At 40.8% G+C, this 21,964-nt stretch overlaps 1 protein-coding gene across 1 annotated transcript in view; it reads left to right on the top strand.

Moving 5' to 3' along the window:
- TMC3 (transmembrane channel like 3) overlaps positions 1–21,964 on the top strand; it is a 98,302-nt gene that overhangs the window by 71,997 nt on the left and 4,341 nt on the right. Inside the window, exons 16-21 of the mRNA XM_073618571.1 lie at positions 2,503–2,631; positions 7,845–7,955; positions 9,285–9,410; positions 16,070–16,148; positions 16,224–16,266; positions 20,121–20,382. Coding sequence (XP_073474672.1) covers positions 2,503–2,631; positions 7,845–7,955; positions 9,285–9,410; positions 16,070–16,148; positions 16,224–16,266; positions 20,121–20,382 — 750 coding nt within the window. The remainder of the gene's footprint in view (positions 1–2,502; positions 2,632–7,844; positions 7,956–9,284; positions 9,411–16,069; positions 16,149–16,223; positions 16,267–20,120; positions 20,383–21,964) is intronic.

Raw genomic sequence — 21,964 nt, 5'->3', positions numbered from 1 at the left:
GTCTATTAACCTTTAGCCAGTTCCCGCCCAACCTATAGATAAATGACGGGACATTTGTCGTTCTGGGTGGATTTCATATGATGTCCTCACGAGCTGCGCAGGCTGCACTGTGGCGTGATCTGTCATCAGCCGATGACAGATCACAGTACTGGGCTGCTGCTGGTACCATGTGACCACTGTGACCAATCACAGCAGTTAACGTTGCTAGCTGTGATTGGTCACAGTGATCACATAGTACAGACAGGGCCAATCACAGCCTATCTGTACCATGTGGTTAGCTTTGGCCAATCACAGCTAATCACAACAATACACACTGACTAAACCAGATTAATTCAGTAAAAACAGTTGCTTATAACAGTGACATTTGGGTAACATTGTATTGCTCTGGTCACAGTTTAAAAAAAAAAAATCTTTTTTTTTACACACTGTCGCCAGTGTATTTGATCACCACACCCATTATATGATGACACTGTACTGTACTGGTGACAGTATGTAAACAAAAAAAATTGTGAGCAAGCAAGGTAACAAATAGGGATGGAGGCATGTTGGTGCATTTCTTTACAATTCTGTGGACAGGTCACACCCCCATTTTTTAAAAAAAATTGTGAATTTTTATTACATTTCTTTATTTTCTAAAAAAAATTGTGACAGAAAATGACAACTTCAAAAAACTCACCATGTCTCTTACTAAATACCTTGGACTGTCTTCTTTCCAGAAAGGTCATTTGGGGGAAATGTGTAATGAACTGGTGTTTTCGGGCCTCAAGAAATGAGATCAGTACATCAAGATTGATCAATTTTTGTTTTTTTTCAAAGTTTTCAGTCTTTTTTTGTTTATGTAACTAAAAAATAAAAAATCCAGTGGGGATTAAATACCACCAAAAGAAAGCTCTATTTGTGTGAATTTTTTTTGTAATAAAATTTCAATTCGGTACATTACTACGCAATTGTCATTCAAAGTGCTTCAGCGCTAAAAGCTGAAAAATGGTCTGGGCAGGAAGGGGGTGAAAGTGCCTGATATTGAAGTGGTTAATAAATCTGCCCCATCAAGTCACATCAAATTATTCAGAAATCTAGGCCCCTTCATTTGGTTATGTGACATAGCCACTAGTCCTAGTAAATAGAAAGATTTTTGTTGTCTGAGAATCCCCGGCACCACATCCCACAGAACATATTCCAAGTACATAAAGAGAGCGAAGACAGGATTTTAATGGTGCCAACACAAGTAAATATATAAAAAATACAAATTTTATTATAAACATTTTAAAATAGTAAAAATTTCATATAAAACCATCAAGGGATATCCATACGGCTTTCACAATGAAGATGCAGTCACTTCATCTCTACATGTTTCCCCAGACTATGGCTACTTCAGGAGACTTTACAAATATTGCATGAAAAATCACTAAAGATTCAAAAACAATATATCAGTCAAAACAGACACAAAACTACACTCAACACATAAAGTGCTTATACATATATGTATTAACTATGGTCAGATGTGACATTCTTCTCACTCCTCTATTAACAATTTTGCACCTGTTTCAACTCTCACTGGTGATGTGGGTTCTTCATTTTCCACTTCTTCTCGAGCACCCAGCTTACCTATATACAATAAGGTAAGTCCAGCTTTCAGGCACTATTTTGGAGGAACTTCGCACTGCACCCATTTTTTTACCACCAGCCACTCCAGATCCAAAAAAAATCTTCAATGTGGACATGTGAATCCCAAAAATCTGAACAAAACAAATTCAAACTAATCAATCTATCATCCTATCCACTCACAGATGACCAGGTTCATGTATTGAGTTTAGGTTTAACCTTTTGTCCTACCAAAAACACAGATAGTTTTGAATTGGTTAAAGATGTTCACTTATTTGCCAGAAATGTAATGTACCTATATAGTCATATTTGACAAAAACTATCAGTTCTCCAGATCTTGATTTTTGGATAATGAAATTTGGAAAGACCTCACTTTAAATGATATTAAATCTCTTAATGAACTCATGGAGTTGTGGGAGGAGAATAATCCCATGGAGGATTCGGATTCCGACCCTCCTGGTGAACATGGTTTAATCTCTCTTCCTTCAACAACACCTCTGTAGTTGGATGCATCTTCATTGTAAAAGCTGTATGGATATTCCTTGATGGTTTCATATGAAATTCTTACTATTATTTTAATGTTTATAATAAAATTTGTATTTTTATATATTTACTTGTGTTGGCACCTTTAGAATCCTATCTTTGCTGTCTTTATATATTTTGAATAGTCCTAGTAAAGGTGTGTGTTTCTAAAATATTGGCCTTGTCCACAAAATAGTCATGGTACATTCACATTCAAGGCCCAGATGTACAGTACATGTATTTGTGCCCAGCCAATACAAATATTGTCACCAATGACTATGTATTCTGTAATTGGGCACTAGTGCACTTTACGTGACATATTTATACTAACTGTTGGGATATCCAGTCTGAGACTAATTGTTCTTACTCTCTTTTCAGGATGGGGGCATTTTTCTCTCCGTGTCTTCCAGCATTTAATGTGTTTAAACTGATAGGCTTGATGTATTTAAGAAGCTGGGCAGTGCTGACCTGCAATGTTCCACATCAGCAGGTTTTCAGAGCTTCAAGGTCAGTAGCTAAGAGCTTGAATGAACAATTGCTTTACACCTCTGGCTATTCACAATGGTAATTATCTGACAGAAACCCATAAGTCCAAGTTTTGAGAAGGGCATACTGAACTTGAACATTGTCAAAAATGTTCTTTAGGTAATTTTTCCTTTAGCAATTTTTGACAAATTACAGATATATTTAAACATGCTTTTGGGGTTTAAAAAAGCAGAATTTACACCAAGATTTTTTTAAGTAGAAGAAAACCATGGAGGGGAGGGGTAGGTTACTGGTCAAAATTTGGGGCTCCTACAACCTATGGTTCCGGAGATACGGGGCTCCTTGCTCAGCCTCTCCTCACTTTTTGGCAGAGGCACTGAGCACAATGGACAGCTTGGAGTTTTGGACCAATGGTAAAGTACCATTGGACCAAGCTGTCCAATAAAAATGCTGCAGTAGAGGCACGTCTCTCACTGCAGTGTCATAGAAGGGGGCATGTGTCTAAAAGACACATGCTCCCTTCCAGCCCAGCCCTCTTAACTAGAAGGAAAAAACGTGGGTTTATGAGTATAAGATTTACCCATAATCCCATGTTTTTCACACACAGTTTGGGGGGAGAATAAGAATCTGCTGCTGTTGAAAAGGTACTGTTTTAATCAAGCTAAATCATATATTATTATGCTATATGTTATAACATAATAATTTATTATTTATCTATTTACTGTGAAATTACTGGTTGGAAGTTATAACTTCAAACTTCAGTAATTTGTCTGTTAAGCCACCTGCTTGAGTACAGTTTTTGAAAATATAGTAAATTACCTTAAAAACAATATATAATAATTATTTGTATATTACTTACTTATGGTAATTAACCCCTTGCCACCCAGGCCAAATCTGACACTTCTCTCCTACATGTAAAAATCATAATTTTTTGCTAGAAAATTACTCAGAACCCCCAAACATTATATATATATATATATATATATATATATATATATATATATATATATATATATATATATATATATATATGTATATAGCAGACACCCTAGAGAATAAAATGGTGGTCTTTGCAACTTTTTATGTCACACGGTATCATTTTTTCAAACGCCTTTTTTTCTAGAAAGAAATTGTTTCATGAATTAAAAAAAAAAACAAAACAGTAAAGTTAGCCCAATTTTTTTGCATAATGTGAAAGATGATGTTACGCTGAGTAAATAGATACCTAACATGTCACGCTTTGAAATTGCGCACACTTGTGGAATGGCGTCAAACAAAGTACTTAAAAATCTCCATAGGCGACGCTGTAAAAAAATTTACAGGTTACATGTTTAGAGTTACAGTGTAACCTGTGTGTATCTGGCTCTGATACTAGCCAGTGCCTCACCAGCCACTGACCTCAACCGCACATCCCTGGTTAGTATACAGATCCTATTTATGCAGGTATGACAGGGTAGGGGAAGGAGAGGGAGGGTAGTGCAGGGGCAAGGTCATCTAGAGCCCAGGTCGAACATGCCAAATTGCACCCCCCCCAAAATGTGTGAACATTATGAGTCAGCAAAAATCCCCCCCCCCCAAAAAAATTGAGCAGTAATCTGCATGCTTATACCTGAAGCATAAATTCTCCCTCCTCCCAATACAAATTCGCCTCCTACTGAAATCCCCTTCCCAGCACAAATCTTACCTCCCCCCAGCTCAAATCCTCTCATTCCCCATATTGCCCCCAGCACAAATTCACCCCCCCACCCAAAAAAAATTCCCCCTCCTAGTACAAATCCTCTACTCCACAAGTTTCCCATCTAAGTATATATCCTCTCTCCCCACTCCAAATCCCCCCTGCCAGCACAAATTCTCCCCAATCCCTCATCCTAGCAAATTTTCTCTCCTAGCACAAATACCCCCAATTATTCCTGCTAGCAATCCCCCCCCCCTCCCCCCAACAAAAAAAAAACTTCTCCTACCACAAACCTCCCTAAATTCCCCCACTAGCACAAGTCTTCTTCCCCCATCCCCCTCCCAACACAAATCCCCTCAAATCCCGACTCCTAGCACACCTCCCCAAATTTCCCCTCCTTGAACAATTGATATCCCATGCCATCCCCCACATTTCGCCTCCCAACACAAATCCCCTCCCCCCAACCTCACATGACACCACAGTGCCCAGGGCAGCCGCTCATCCTGCCCACCTCTTGTCCCAGCCCTGAGGGAAGGAATCATGCTTTGCACACCTTCTGATTTAGGCTGATAGTAGAAGTGACTGATCTTTGGAATTGGAAAAAAGGGTCAAAGGAGGAACAGTTAAAAAGCATGATATCTGCAGTTGCTTCTTTTTTGCTGCTCGTGTAGTGTCATATCTCATGCACCGATGTTGGGGGAGTCAGGAGTATGTTTCAGTTTTTTTCTAGAGAAATACCTGTAGAACCTGGGAGTAGAGCAGAGAAATTATATTAGAGCTATAAATACAAGGCAATGGTCGTGGAACTTTAAATGAGGTAGGTCACTAAGTAAATACAACTAGGATACACTTCATGATTTATTTTCAATTCCATGATGTACCGAAATACATTAAAAAGATATGCAATAATCATACAAACATATGCAGTAAAATAATCATAGGGAATCCATATGTGATAAAACACCACACATATGTTCATAAAATGTTGTAGTAGGATACATCATTAAGTGTATCCTAGTTGTATTTACTTAGTGACCTACCTCATTTAAAGTCACATGACCATTGCCTTGTATTTATATGTATATATAGGGATGGAGGTGGGTCACATGGTATGCTTCAGATCGTTCATTTATGTTCTGGAAATGACATGAGAGACTTTGCTGGCTGTCTGCCACAAAAATGGAACAATTTCTCCCTATTAACAGATAAAAACCAATCAAAGTCAATCTACTGAAGACATACTGGTTCAATATGTATTCTGATTGGTTGCTATTGGCACCTGCACTAAATTATTTGCACTTAAAATAACTACTAAGTGTGATGATGGTTGACTACTCACCTCACCTCCCATCTGTAATTCTATCCAGTCACAGTCTGAGTAAAAAGCATATTCCCTGCCAGCATGCTGGAGAGAAGAATCCTTGTTCTCTGTGTTGAAGCAGTGGTATCTCTGCAGAAGTCTAACATGGACCCTGCCAAATCAGAGCTATAGCTCTGCAGGAAGCAAAACTCATGCTCCTTGATGATAGGAGAGCTTTTTCTCTGACTCAGCAGGGGGTGTGTTGCACCTCAGCAGAGAGACCAGCATTTCCACACAGAGAGTAAGATTGCTTTTCTACAGCATGCTGGCAGAGGACACTCTTTCTGCAGCATTCAGGCATGAGACAGGCTTCTCTACTCCATCTATGGCTTCATTTCAAAGAAAACAATCTGTAGAATTTGCACACCTTTTGTTTTTAACCCCTTCCTTCCAAGCCTTGACATCTCTTTAAAAGGGTGTTTGCATCCGGGGGGCAGAGGAGATGGCTCACACACACAGAAGCTGACAGGCAGAGAGGAAGAGGGAGAGAGGAGAGCAGCGGAATGATGGAGACAGGTAACCTGACCACAGTAATCAGGGATCTGCAGCCATGATTACCGTGGTCAGCACACTGAGGGGGGGGGGCACAGGAACAGGCAGGATCAACCAGTTTTTTTTACAGCTTAGTGAGGGACAGGTTAGACAGCACAAGCACTGTGCTGTTTAGTCTGCTATATAGGAACAGGTTCTCTTTTTTTTTTCTTTTTTAGGTTTACAACCACTTTAAATTAATTTTAAGTTCAGGATGCAAGACTAGAAAATGTGGAAAAATCCAAGAAGGGTTAATACATATGCAAAGCACGGTATCTGAAGAAATAAAAGGATAAAAACACCACAGCTGTCAGTAACTGACAGTCACATGGCTAAAAATAACGATCCCTATCCTCATGTAAACCTTTGTGAATGAAGCCCAATTTCTCTTACTCATGCCTAAGTTTTAGAATAGCAGTGAATTTGCAAATTGGCAGAAACTGTGACTAGTTCCTAAAACGTTATATTTAGAGATCCAAACCACAGCCATTAAAAATTAAACTAACATTTATGCATATACTGGAGCTCTTATCTTGATGAGTATGTGCATGACTTTATAAATATGGGCCCCCTCCATGATGTCACTACTATGTGTTCACTTATGGACAAAGGGAATCTGCACTTGATGTTCCTGTCCCTAGCAAGGTACTTGATAATGAAATATGTAAATATGTGGACATACCCCTTGGGACTCACCCAGGGCTCCAGAAAGGAAGGAATCCTTATTCCCACTCTTCATGCTAGCTGACCATGATGTCTCAACAACAATATGAGGACATTTCACAGACATGGATCTTCCTGCTAACTCTTACTGACAAATAGAGGTCCTGATACACTTCACCCTAAAGTTAGAAGCCGACACAACTGTACTTGCAAGGCCTTGCTACTCTGTGTTTACAGGCCGGGCCCTTGGGAGTAGCCCCGTGCCACAGCTGAGGACTGTATTACAGTAGCCCAGTCACTTAAGCGGTGCTTCACAGACCCTCTGGACCACCCCACCATCAGGACCTTCCCTCACCAGGCAACCACTTTTCCCATCCCGACTTGGCTGACCCTCCTCCCTTCTCCCGTTAGTTCCTCACTGACTGTGCCAGCCCAACAAGCAAAATTAATTGAAAGTAACTTTAGTTTCCAAATAATGGCATGCATTACTATACAGTTCAAAACATTAGTATCCAAGTTGGGGGAGCCTGAAATAAAGTATTTTTCTTCACTCACTTAAAGGGCCCATGAAGGGAAACACATGTAGAGTCCAGAACACAGCTACATCATGTTTCTCCTGTAGTCATTTTATCCCATCTGGCCACCCACCTCCAACTCTACCTACCATACTGTACATCAGAGCAGCATGGAGCATGGAGAGGGCTGAACTACTAAGGTAGGGGGGACTCAAGGCATACCAATAATACACAAAGTCATTTAACTCCTTCTACTCCTGCCTATACGTATAATTCTTAAATGACGTGTTCATGGGAGTTGTTTACTCTTGGGAACCATCATGAACCTGCACCCTAAGCCACTATTATAGTTTCTACACTGCCCATGACAGTTCAGCCTTTTATAAGCTTGTTTAGTTAAATGGGGGTAAAGTGACCTACCTTGCATTATGTTGGATGCTGACAAGCTATCCACATGACTTTCACTTTTGTCTGTTTTTTTTTGTTACAGGTCTAACAACTTCTACTTGGCTATGCTGCTGTTCATGCTTTTCCTGTGCATGCTGCCAACAGTTTTTGCTATAGTAAGATATAAGCCATCCAAAAACTGTGGACCATTTAGGTGAGACATGTTTAGATGGAACACATCATCTCAACATTCTAATAAAATGTATTCAAAATTTTTACTTTCTTTCTTCAAAATGTTTAAAATTTTTTTTTGGCTGCAGTAAGGAATGAATAAATCTCCTGTCAAGTTATTTTTTTTGCTTTCTGCATCTTGTTAGTTAAATTTCTCTTGATTTCCTGTCTCGGGACACAACAGGAAATAAGAGGAAACTTCAAACTACAAATGTCAATTTTGCTTAGCCAGGTAAAACCTGAACCTGGGATAAAGCATAAAACATCCTTGATGAATTTAACTTCACATCAGAAGCCCCTCTTCACTTAAGAGTCTCCTCTATACATAGGAGCCCTCATCACATCAAAGTACCCCCATGACAGAGTCCCCCCATCATATTAATGCCCCCCCCATCACCACTGAATCCGCCACCACAGAGTATTCTCATCACATCAGATCCCCCTCATCATACTGCTCCCCCATCTCAAAGCCCCCAAATCACCCAGCTCCCCCAGCACAGAGTCCTCCAGCACAGAGCACTCTCATCACATCAGAGCCTCCTCATCGCAGTGCACTCCTATCACGGTGCCCCCAAATTACACTGTCCCCCTATCACAGGGACCCTAAATCTCACAGTCTCTCCATCAAAGAGACCCCTAATCACACAGTCCCTCCATCTCAGGCCCTCCCTAGTCCCCTCTTCACATCCACAGCATCCATCCACAGCCCTACCTTTTGGCTCATGCAGTGCAGCAGAGGCCTGGCTGTGCAGCAGGTCTGCCGGAGGTGAACTTCCATCCCCTCCTGAATGTGTGGCCCTGCATGATGCCTGTCCTGGATCAGTGGCATGTGTTGCCATGATGCAGATGGGCTAGCCACCAACACCATAGCAATGAATTACACCATGCTTCCTGTGTGGAGCATCATTGGTTGTTATATTGTTGTCAGCCGGCCCACTCACACCATGTCAAGTCATGACGCTGATCCAGAGCAAACTGGGTCAGATCGATGCTTGCGTGCTGCAAATGGCATCCGAGTTGAGAAACAATGTTCTAGGGAGTCATAGAAAGTAGTAATATGTTCAGCTCAACCAATATCTAAACAAACAGATTTCACCAAAGATTGGGTTCCTTGCAGAAACATTCTGGACCATCAAAAAAATTAAGGGACAAGGTGGGAAGACTGCGGAAAGGGGGGGGGGGGTAAGGACATTGGAGATAGGAGACAGGGCACTAAGGAACCTATACTCCCTGGTGGGGAAAACTGCGTGGTCCAGTGGTAACAAAGATTTGTTATTAGTTTAACATAATTAAATGCCAATTTTCTTAACAGTGGACAAGAGAAAATTTATGACATCATTGCTGAGACCATTGAAACTGACTTTCCTGCTTGGTTCAACAAGGTGATGAGCTATGTCAGCAGTCCAGTGGTGGTCGTTCCGGCCTTACTTCTTCTCTTGTAAGTGATTCTCACTCCTTGGGTGTACCTATAAAGAAATGTGTATTTTATTAAATTTAAGATGACTGAAAACCAATGCATTCAGTTCCATTCAAGCATGAAAGTGCCCCAACAAAGACAAAACACACTATTTGTAGATAAGCACAAGCTAAAACAATATCAGGGAAATCTGATAAAACATCTTTAAATATTTTTTGATGCTAGCAGTGTGACCAAGAATTGTCCTAACTACAATATCTACATCATCCTCTAGTTTAACCCAAGATGATATCTTTAACCACTTCAAGTCTGAACACCCCTTCCAGTCCAGGTACATTTTCAGCTTTCAGCACTGTCACACTTTGAATGCCAATTACTCAGGCATGCAACACTGTACCCAGAATACATTTTTATAATTTTTTTGAGGCACATAGAGTTTTGTTTTGGTGGTATTTAAACAACACTGGGTTTTTTTATTTTTTGCTATATAAAAAAATATATTGAAAATTAAAAAAAAAAACACTTTTTCCTTAGTTTTGTTAAATAAATAATCGTTCTTCAAAAAATTAGGCCAAAATGTATCCTGCTACATTTTTTTTTGTAAAAATAACCCAAAACAGTGTATATTATTTAGTCTGTGGGAAAGTTATGAATTCTACAAACTATGGTATGGCGTATGGCAGTGATCAGGACGCTGGTATGGCATATGGCGGTGATCAGCATGCTGTTATGATGTGGTGGTGATCAGGTTGCTGGCATGGCATATGGCGGTGATCAGAACACTGGTATGATGTGGTGGTGATCAGGATGCTGGTATGGTGTATGGAGGTGATCATAACACTGGTATGGCATATGGCAGTGATTGGGGATGCTGGTATGGTGATGATCAGGACGCTGGTATGGGGTATTGCGGTGATCAGGACGCTGGTATGGCATATGGCGGTGATCAGAACACTGGTATGATGTGGTGGTGATCAGGATGCTGGTATGGTGTATGGAGGTGATCAGGACGCTGGTATGGGGTATTGTGGTGATCAGGATGCTGGAATGGGGTATGGAGGTGATCATAACACTGGTATGGCATATGGCGATGATCAGGATGCTGGTATGGTGTATGGCGGTGATCAGGACGCTGGTATGGCATATGGCGATGGGTCAGGATGCTCGTATGCTGTATGGAGGTGATCAGGACGCTGGTATGGCATATGGTGGTGATCAGGACACTGGTATGACGTGGTGGTGATCAGGATGCTGGTATGGTGTATGGAGGTGATCAGGGTGCTAGTTTGGTGAATAGTGGTGATCAGGGCGGTAATATGGCGTATGGCAGTGATCAGGACGTTGGTATGGTGTATGGCGGTGTTACTATGAGCACTGGTGACACTGGGACAGATGACAGGGGCTGGCTTCACTCTTTATTTGTATTATGCTGGGGGCAATGACCAGGGACACTGGGGCAGGCTGACACTGCAGCATGTGATGGTACATGCACTGTGACAGGCTGCCGTACACTCACAGGCTGCAGCATCAGTTCTTTCTGCTCTCACAGCTAATCTGTGTGAGAGTAGAGAGAACCAATGTTTACTTTTCAATGAATTTACACAGCAATTACATGGTACAAGACACACCAATCACCAGTTTCTGGGTGCGCACTCTGTGAGCCACGCAGGAGCCACCGATGTGGGCTGATGTACAGGTAAATTAAATCACATTGACGCTTTTTCTTGTCTGCCATTTATAGGCTGTGGGTGAACGGGAAGCGGAACTTCACCACCACATCAGTTCCCCACCCCCACCCCTTTTCTGAAAAAATCAGGCATCCCAGTCTTAGTCCGTAGGGTTCAATATTGAGTTGGCCCACCCTTTGTAGCTGGAACAGCTTCAACTCTTCTGGTAAGACTGTCCACAAGGTTTAGGAGTGTGTCTATAGGAATGTTTGACCATTCTTCCAGAAGTGCATTTGGGAGGTCAGGCACTGATGGGGACGAGAAGGCCTGGCTCGCAGTCTCCGCTCTAATTCATCCCAAAGGTGTTCTATCGGGTTGAGGTTAGGACTCTGTGCAGATCAGTCAAGTTCCTCTACGCCAAAACTCACTCATCCATGTCTTTATGGACCTTGCTTTGTGCACTGGTCCAAATCATTTGGTGGAGGGGGGATTATGGTGTGGGGTTGTTTTTCAGGGGTTGGGCCTGTCCCCTTAGTTGCAGTGAAGGGAAATCTTAAGGCATAGCAAGATATTTTGGACAATTTTATGCTCCTAACCTTGTGTGAACAGTTTGGGGATGGCCCCTTCCTGTTCCAAGATGACTGCGCACCAGTGCACAAAGCAAGGTCCATAAAGACACGGATGAGTGAGCTTTTTTTTTTTTTTTTTTTTTTAAATTGTTCTTATTTCAGATTTTTTAAACAAACAATACAATAACACTTGGTTGCATACAGTTCATCGGTACCACGGCAGAAACATATGAGCATTAATCTGCGTGACTTGCCCAATTAAATAACAGCGTCAAAATTAATAACACAGTCCTCCTCTAGAAATGTTGTTCAAATAGAGTCAGCAATCAAAAGGGGCCCAAAATAACAATTTGCTGAGCTTAGTGAATAAATATTTAGTCGAACACTGTAACCTGGTGTCTATTATAAATCTATATTCATTGGATGAGTGAGCTTTGGGTGGAGGAACTGGACTGGATTGCACAGAGTCCTGACCTCAATATTGAACCCTACGGACTAAGACTGGGATGCCATTAAAGTTCATGTGTGTGTAAAGGGAGGCGTCCCGATACTTTTGGTAACATAGTGTATTTGAGACCTGGAAGAGAGTGGCAGAGCATCTGTGCATGCATGGGAAATCGCTGCGTATGTGCACAAATACCCTAGTTTCTGGTACATTATATGGGCACTATAGTGGCCTGTGATATTTGTGTGTATGCACAGAAGTCCCCTACACATGTGCAGATGCATCTCACAGTTCTGGCAATCTGCACATGCGCTGAATCTTGCGATGCAACACACTGCCTCCCAGGATAGGTGTGACATAGCAATCCCAGCTTGGACCAGTGAAGTTATGTAAATACCAAACCTGGCCAATGCCCCTTTCTTGCAGCCGGGCTGAGTGGCTGCCCTGCTGCATTCTGAATACAGAAGGTCAGCCACTCAGCACTGGTGCTATTTAAAGAAAGGTTTTAATTTTTTAATGAATGCAAAGTGCTCTTTAATTGGACAAGGTGGAGAGTGTGACATCACTGCCCTACCTCTCCATCTTGTCCAATTAGAGAACACTTTGACTTCTCTGCCATTCACAGAATGCCTGGTATTTATTTCAATGAATACAAAATGTTCTCTAATTGGAGAGGAGGGGTGTTGACACCATGATCTCTACCTTGTCCAATCAGAGTATGATTTGTATGTAGAGCAGACTACTAGTGATTTACAGCTTCACCAACTGCCCTCCAGATATCAGATATAAATACTTACATTGATCTAAGGTGGACGTATGCAAAAAAAATATTAGTGGAGTTCTGCTTTAACCACTTGCCGACCAGGACATAGCCTAATGATGGCTACAGCGCAGTCTTCTAGTTCTGGGAGGGTATGCTATGATGTCCTTCCAAACTCGCACTTCCCATGCGCCCCCGAGGGGAACACACCCAGAAGTGTCCGTGATCGCCGGGTCCGCATCACGGATCGGGGTAAAGGGCAAATGTCAGTGGCCCTTTACCACATGATCGCTCCATCCAATGCTAATCCATACCTCATTTGTGCCTCATTCATGTCACATCTGTGCCACATCAGTGCTCATCCGTGCCCATCCATGCCTCATCCATGCCACATCAGTGCTCATCCGTGCTTTATCAGTGCTCATCTGTGCCACATCCATGTCTCATCTGTGCCCATCCATGCCTCATCTATGCCACATCAGTGCTCATTCATGCCACATCCATGCCACCTCAGTGCTCATCCATGCCACACCAGTGTTTATTTGTGCCACATCAGTGCTCATTCATGCCACATCAGTGCTAATCCATGCTTCATCCATGCCACATCAGTGCTCATCCATGCCACATCACTGCTCATCCATGCCTCATCCATGCCACATCAGAGCTCATCCATGCCACATCAGTGCTTCTCTGTGCCACATCAGTGCTCATCCGTGCCACATCCATTCCGCATCAGTGCTTATCCATGCCACATCAGTGCTCATCTGTGCTCATCCGTGCCTCATCCATGCCACATCAATGCTCATCCGTGCCACATCCATGCCACATCTTTGCTCATCTGTGCCACATCAGTATGGGGTGATTTGCTTCCCTAGGTGAAAAGAGGCTGTGCCACATCCAGGTGCAAATATATATAGAATAAGGAAATTCCCCTAAATAGATTTACCGGCACTTGCTAAAAAATATATATATATTTACGTAATAAGTGTATATAACAGAGTATAAGGAATAAAAAGATTTTTTATTTAAACACAACATGGCTTAAAAACATAATATTTCATAGATTCAACTAAGCATATCACATAATTACATAATCAAAAAGTATGGTATTCTTCACAGACAGTAAGTTATGCAAGGGCTCTTTCTCACACCCAACGCGTTTTGGAATAAACAGTGTTTTTGTCCTTCTTCAGGGATGTAGCAAAAAATTGCTCTTTTTTGCCACATCCCTGAAGAAGGACAAAAACACTTATTACGTAAATATATATATATTTTTTAGCAAGTGCCGGTAAAGTCCATCTGTGCCACATCAGTGCTCATCCGTGCCTCATTAGTGCTCATTCGTGCCTCATCCATTCCACTTCAGTGCTCATCTGTGCCACATCAGTGGTCATCCATGCCACATCAGTGCTCATCCATGCCACAACAGTGCTCATCCATGCCTCATCTGTGGCACATCAGTGCTTATCCATGCCTCATCCATGCCACATCAGTGTTCATCCGTGTCTCATACATGCCTTAGAAGTGATCATCTGTGCCTCATTCATGCCACACCAGTGCTCATCCATGCCTCATCCATGCCACATAAGTGCTCATCCGTGCCACTACAGTCCCCATCAGTGCCACTACAGTGCTCATCAGTGCCCTATAGTGCCTCACTAAAATGTAATAGGTATTTAAGAAATTAGAATTTAATTTATGTCCCCAGAACACCTGATGGTGATCCCTGCATGTTGGGCCTTTGTATGTGGCCAGGCTGTGTAAAAGTCTCACGCATGTGGTATCGCCATACTTAGGAGGAGTATCAGAATGTATTTTGTGTGTCATTTTTACTATGTGCATGCTATGTGTTAGAAGTATCTTATGAATTGACAACTTTGTGTAAAAAAAAATGCGTTTCCATTTTCTTTCCACATTTTCCAAAAACTTGTGGAAAAAAATTACATATTCAAAAGACTCATTATGCCTCCTAGATTATGTGTTGGGGTGTTTGCTTTCCAAAATGGGGTCATTTTTTGGGCGTTTCCATTGTCCTGGTGCTCCAAAATTGTAAGAGGTAGTCTAGAAATTAAATGTCTAATTTATGTCCCTAGAACACCTGTTGGTGCTCCCTACACACTTTTTTGAGCACTTTATATTTTATGGACTATAAGGACTTTTTATAAGGAATGGTTATGTATATTTTTTACATTTTTTATTCTTTCATTTCTATCTTGACACTCAGATTTTGGATATATTTTGGAATAATTTTGCACATTGCACTTTTGGGGGTCATGTGGATTAAGCACTAAGAGTCAATTAACTTTGATTATTTGGTATTCAGTATATATTTATTTGATTTATTCATTTTTGCACGGAGCACTTTTTGGATTTTTCAGCGCAGACACATTTATATATTTTTTCAACTACTACACGACTATGAAACGTGATTAGTGTTTGCAGCTGACCTGCACTTAGGATTTGTTTTAAGGCATTAACCCTTCTGTGGCTCACAAGGCTTGTTAATATCATTTAGTACATTAGCTGTGATCAATTATCAGAGATTGGCACCATAGCTTGTAGACTTTATAACTTCCACAAAGACCAAATAATATACACCGATTTTAGTTATTTTTACCAAAGATATGTAGCAGTATAAATTTTGGGCAAACTTTATGAAGAAAAAATAATAATTTGCTAAATTTTATAACAGAAACAAAGAAAAATTATTTTTTTTACAAAATTTTCTGTCTTTTTTCATTTATATCGCAAAAAATAAAAAACCCAGTGGTAATTAAATACCACCAAAAGAAAGCTCTATTTGTGTGAAAAAAAGGACAAAAATGTCAGATGTGTACAATGTTGCATGACTGAGTAATTGTCATTCAAAATGTGAGAGCGCTGAAAGCTGAAAATTGGCCTGGTTAGGAAGGATGTAGTGGTGCCCAGTGGGCAAGTGGTTGACTAGTGGATTTGGGGTATTGATGCCTAAGTACACTTAGGGGCATATTTATAAATTAGTTAATTTGACTTTCACTAAAGACTCACTGTTGGTAAAACAGGCACTCATTTAAATCACATGTACCAGGCAGATTCATCTGTAGCGAATGTTGGGTAAATGTAAGATTTACTGCTTTATAAATATGCCACTTACACTTTAAAAGAAAACATTTAAAGGTAGATGATCTAATCAATATACCAGCTTGCATTACCTTTTCTCTACCTAATTATGTACCAATAATGTTTTCATCTTTTTATAGTATGTTAATCTATTACCTTCAGAGCATTGCAAGATCCCTAAAATTCACCAATAATCAGCTGAGAGCACAGATCCAGACTGTAAGTAAATACTCAGGAGAACACTGATTTTTCATTGAACAGATTATCATATTCCGGGTGTGTTTAATTTTTCAGGAAAGAATGGAAGACAAAAAAAAGGTCTTTCAAATGGCTGTGGGTAAGTTTTGTGATCTTTTATAAATTACATTTTAAATCAATAAAAGCTGTCAAAATTGGCATGCCACATAAATATGTATGAGGCCTTTTTTTAATAATATGCAGTATATAAATGATGGAAATATAGAAGTTGTGCATTGCAAATGGTAAATGATCATAACGTGTTTTATGCAAGTTAAAATTATGGATAAAGAAAAAGGTGTTATATCGCCACTTGGTGGCAAACTTTAGTAATGCAGCAACATAAACTTTCTGCAAGTCGCTACAACATAAGTATCTTATTAAGGCTTTGTAAAAATTGTTTTGAAATATTTAATGTATCAGGAAGAGAAATAAATAGGTCAGCAACATTTTTAAATCAAAGAAGTAACTAAATCATGTTGGATCTAGGCTGTTGTTCTCAAAAATAGAGATTGTTTAAATCTTTCACAATGGTGTAACTTTTTTGCTTGAATGGATTTCAGAATTATTCTTAATTCCAGACAGCCTTGGATTGTAGTTTTACACGGCTACAAAACCTTGTTGTAGATGTTCTTAGATTTAATTAGGCTGGTGTTCACAAAAGAGGATGACCATAGAAATATACAGGGTTGACTTGATTTACTAAAACTGAAGAGTGCAAAATCTGGTGCAGTGCTGCATAGGAGCCAATCAGCTTCCAGGTTGTTGGGGTTTCTTTTGTCAAAGCTTATTTGAACAAGCTGAGGTTAGAAGCTGATTGGCTACCACAGCTGCACCAGATTTAGCACTCTCCATTTATAGTAAATCAACCCAATATACTGTTCACTTAGCTTAGTGAATAAGCTGAAGATATGTTCAATTCCATTAGCCAATCATGAGAAATCAAAAAGTCAGTTTTTTTTTGTTTGTTTTTTTATTTCTTTCGAACATGATTGAGTAGTAAACGTGATGCAAGCTTCACCTTATTTACCAAGCTAAATCAACATTCACTTTGCAAATTAACAGTCTTGGTGCTTAAGTAAATCAACCCCAACATTTAGACTGTCAGTTACCCTCCGGATATGTACAAGGCAGGCTTCTTCCAAACCTATTAAAATGGTTTTAAAGGCTCAAGGTTTTTTACCTTCATGCTTTATATGCATAAAGTTAAAAAAACCTTCTGTGTGCAGTGCCCAACCCCTCCACTCCTAATACTTAGTGGAGCTCCCTCTATATCAGTGGTTCTCAACCTCGGGGGTCGAATGACGATTTGCCAGGGGTCACCGAATCCTGGGCTGTTCCTGAAGTCCGCACCACTCTCCCAGCCTTTTTGCGGCTGCCCAGCTGGGCTGTTCCTGGAGTCCACTCAGCCTCTTCGCATCCCCCCATTCAGTTCACAACATGACTGGGGGGCAGAGACTAGAGGTCAGCTGACTGGTGAGGAATGTGAAGTGGGAGGGGCTGGAGGAGACCCGATCTTCTGATTTTGGCATAGGTGTCACTGCTATGAGACACCACAAAGTTGGAGACACAGTGAGTAACACTACCTGGGATTATAGTTGCCATTAAAAGTCCTCACTACAGTTCTCAGATCAGCAGATGACCCTGATCAAGAGCACCTAAGTTGGCTGATCAGAACTTCCCCCCAGCACTGCCACTGATCCCATTCCCCCCACCAAGAAGTAAGAGAAGTAATAAAAATAGAGAATACATGGAAGGGAGAGGAAAGAGGGGGAGGAACAAAGAATACGGGACAGAAAAAATAAGAGAAAGAACAAGAAAGTTGGCTAGAGAGAGGGGTGGGGGAAAAAAACAAGAAATTAGGATAGAGAGGGATAAAAGGAAAAGAAAGGAGAACAAAGAGAAAGAGTGGTACCATAAGGGGTTTTAATACTGTACGAGTGGAAGGGACTCAGGGAGCGCTAAATGTCCATGGGTTAGGGCCGCAAATTACTTGTCTTGCCTTGGGTGCTGACAACCCACGCTACGAAAATAATTTTACTGTTAGGGGTCTCCACAACTTGGGAAATTTTATCAAGGGGTCACGACACTAGGAGGGTTGAGAACCATTGCTCTAGATCCAGCGATGTGCAGAGCTGAGCTTCTCCCAGGTCTCTCATTGGTCTCTCATTGGCTGAGACAGCATCGGGAGCTGTTGGCTCCTGCTACTGCCGAGTCAGAGCTCCGTGTATCCATTCAGACACGGAGTCCCGACCTGATCTCGTCCCCTTTCTATCCTGATTGGCTGACTCACTTTGATTGACAGCCTCGGGAGCCAATGGCGCCGATGCTCTGTCTCAACTAATCAGGAGGAGTGAACTGGATGGCTGAGGGGATCATGGACATCGCTGGAGAGAGAAGGGGATCAGGTAGGTAATTAGGGGGGCTACCTCAAACAGAAGGTTTTTTATCTTAATGCATAGAATGCATTAAGATAAAAAACCTTCTGACTTTACAACTCCTTTAACCGCATGCCGAGCAGCCGCCGCAGTTGTACTGCGGCAACATGGCTCGGCTGTGCGAATCGCCGTCATGTTACGTCGGTAACATAGACGGCCACTTGGGGGTGCGTGTGCCCCCTGCTCGCCCACGGAGCCGCTGCGATCACCGCATAGACGGCCACTAGGGGGTGCGTGTGCCCCCTGCTCGCCCACGGAGCCGCTGCGATCACCGCCGTGCTCCCATCACTCGGGGCACACCAAGAACCGGGATCTGTGTGTGTAAACACACAGTTTCTGGTTCTCTGAGAGGAGAACAGACAAATCGTCTGTTCATACAGAGTATGAACAGCGATCTGTCTTCTCCCCTGCTAGGGGGACACAGGACACACTTAACCCCTTCACTGCCAGTGACATTTTTACAGTAATCAATGCTATTTTTTAGCACTGATCGCTGTAAAAATGACAATGGTCCCAAAAATGTGTCAAAATTGTCCGATGTGTCCTCCATAATGTCGCAGTCCCAATAAAAATCTCAGATCGCCGCCAATACAATTAAAAAAAATTCATAATAAAAAAAGCCATAAAACTATCCCCTATTTTGTAGACGCTATAACTTTTGCACAAGCCAATCACTATACGCTTATTGCGATTTTTTTTTTTACCAAAAATATGTAGAAGAATACGATCGGCCTAAACTGAGGGAAAAAAATGTTTTTTTGTATATTTTTGGGGGATATTTATAGCAAAAAGTACAAAATATTGAGTTTTTTTTTCAAAATTGTCGCTCTTTTTTTGTTTATAGCAAAAAATAAAAACCGCAGAGGCGATCAAATACCACCAGAAGAAAGCTCTATTTGTGGGAAAAAAGGACGTCAATTTTTTTTGGGTACAACGTCGCACGACCGCGCAATTGTCAGTTAAAGCGACATAGTGCCGAATCGCAAAAAGTGCTCTGGTCAGGAAGGGGGTAAAATCTTCCGGGGCTGCAGTGGTTAAGTTGGTCCTCAGCTGTACACTGAGCTTTACAGAAAAAAAAGTTGTTTTATTATTTAACTGATAAAAAATAAAAAGCATTTGTTCAACAAAAGTTGAAACCAAGTTTTTTTTTTTTTTCCTAAATTTGGCAGAAGTTTGGAAATCATGGGCATCTACAAAAGATAAAATGGCTTTAAAAAATGGGATACAACTAGTAATAAATAACTAGTAATAATGTAATAAAAAAAAACAACGGCTGGTTAAATCTTCATCATACTCTCAGTATGAATTATTTAAATTGCTAAAATAAATGTCAAGACGGGTTCACAGTTTTTTTTTTTAATTTTATAAAAAAAATTTTATTGAGATTCCAAAATTAAAACAAAAATATACAATAATATCCAGATTAGTTATAGAACCATCAGTAATAAAATGTTTTATGTCTATATAATCAGAATGCATAAATAGGATGTGTTATATAATTACATGTGTGCTACAGCCCGATTCCTGCATAAGGAAGTACCCGAAAAAAAGCGGGATCCAGAGAGTGACATCATCAGCCAAGAGTCTTCTGTGCATTCATCCACTCCCCGGAAGAATGGAAGCGTGGTGAACTTTGAATCCCCAGGCAGCAAGCGCAGCCAGATACAAACTATCTCCCAATCAGCTCCTCGCGTGGTTGTGCCACATCCTCCAAATGTTAGTCCAAGCCCTTCTGGGTCTAGGGTGAAACCGCAAAGGGCAGAGCATGTTTCAAACAGGTATGTCCAATTTGTTGTAAGGTTATTTCAACACTATGCAATCGATTAATATTGATTTCTAAAAAAAAATTTTTACCTTAATCACCCCTGACAAAGTATCTTGTTTGATGGTGAAACATCAAGTCACGTTGGTTTTAAAAGTTATGAAACTAATATTAAAACTTATTTTTATGTATTATTTTACTGAAAGGGTAGTTGATGATTGGAATAAGCTACCAACAGAGGTAGTGAGACATTCAACAGTAAATGGCTTCAAACATGCTTGGGATAAACATAAATCTATAGTCAGACAACAAAGTTAACGAAAAAAAAAAAGAAAAAAACCCCAAAAAAATAAAATGGGAGGACTCGATGGACTACTCTGTCTTTTTCTGCCATCATTTTTCTATGTTTCTACCTACATTTTTAAATAAAAGTTAAATTTTAGGCCCAAGTGGTGAGATGCTTGGTGATTGAGGCCACCTCTGGGGCCATTTGGACATTGGTTACAATGGTTATGGATAACCTGAAGATTTTATCTAATATTCACTACCTTTTCCTCACCTAGCTGCAGTGATGTGGCCCTTCTACACCCCCCCCAGTTTTCTAGGATACATATCATGCATCTGAGAAAGCTGCAGGGCCGTAGGTGCCAAATTCTTATGTGTTCTCCTGACACTATGGTACTTTGTGGTGTGAAAGACATAGCGCCAGATCTTGTACAAGCGCAGATGGAAATGAAATGTTTCCCAGGACACTGAGGGCAGAGACCTACCGACACTATGGCAGCATATGATGTGAAAGACGTGGCAGCAGATCTCCATCTGTGCATGGGTGAGATCTGGAACCGGGTGATCAGGGGGTCGGTTACAAGAACCAGGAAGAGACAACAGGCTCCTGATGATAAAGAAAACAAGGATGGCGGCATAGGACATGCTTGTAAATATGTTTATCCCGGGTAAACAAGCATATGGGGAATAATTTTCAAGGGGCAAGGCCTGTTTTAATATCTGCCTGGAGTTCAGCTTTTTATAATACCTTTTTTTTATTTTTTATTGTGACATATCTTTGTTAAAGTTACTACTTAAAGTGGTTCTAAAGGCTCAAAGTTTTTTAAAGGGGTTGTAAAGGCTCGTGTTTTTTCACCTTAATACATCCTATGCATTTTTTTTTCAAGTTTTAACTTTAGATGTTTTTTTTAATTACTTCTATAGCCTTTTTTTTACTTTTTGAGGAATTTAGAGTGCCTTAGTTGCTACCTGGTCTTCTACAATATATTCCACCAATATCTGCTATTATTTGTGTGGGACAGTTTCTGTTTCCACAGTTCCCCAGGGTTCCTTTAGAGGTTGCTAGGGGTTCCTTGAGCAGTGGCTGGTTGATCTCCCATTAGATTAGATGGTGCTTGCATAGTTTTGGCAGAGCCAGCTGCATGGCACCAATGACCTTGGGTCTAAAGATCTTTTTAGCTTCCTGTATGGGGGGAGGGTACTCTTCCCTTTGGTCCCAAATGTATGAGGGAATATTTCCCACAGACCACCAATGAATTGATTTTAGCAAGGGTTTCCTGAGACCTGAAAATTATTGCAAGGGTTCCTCTGGT

Source organism: Aquarana catesbeiana, linkage group LG03, assembly GCF_042186555.1.
Source record: "Aquarana catesbeiana isolate 2022-GZ linkage group LG03, ASM4218655v1, whole genome shotgun sequence".
NCBI classification, from domain to species: domain Eukaryota; kingdom Metazoa; phylum Chordata; class Amphibia; order Anura; family Ranidae; genus Aquarana; species Aquarana catesbeiana.
This window is presented reverse-complemented; position numbering and strand designations above follow the sequence as displayed.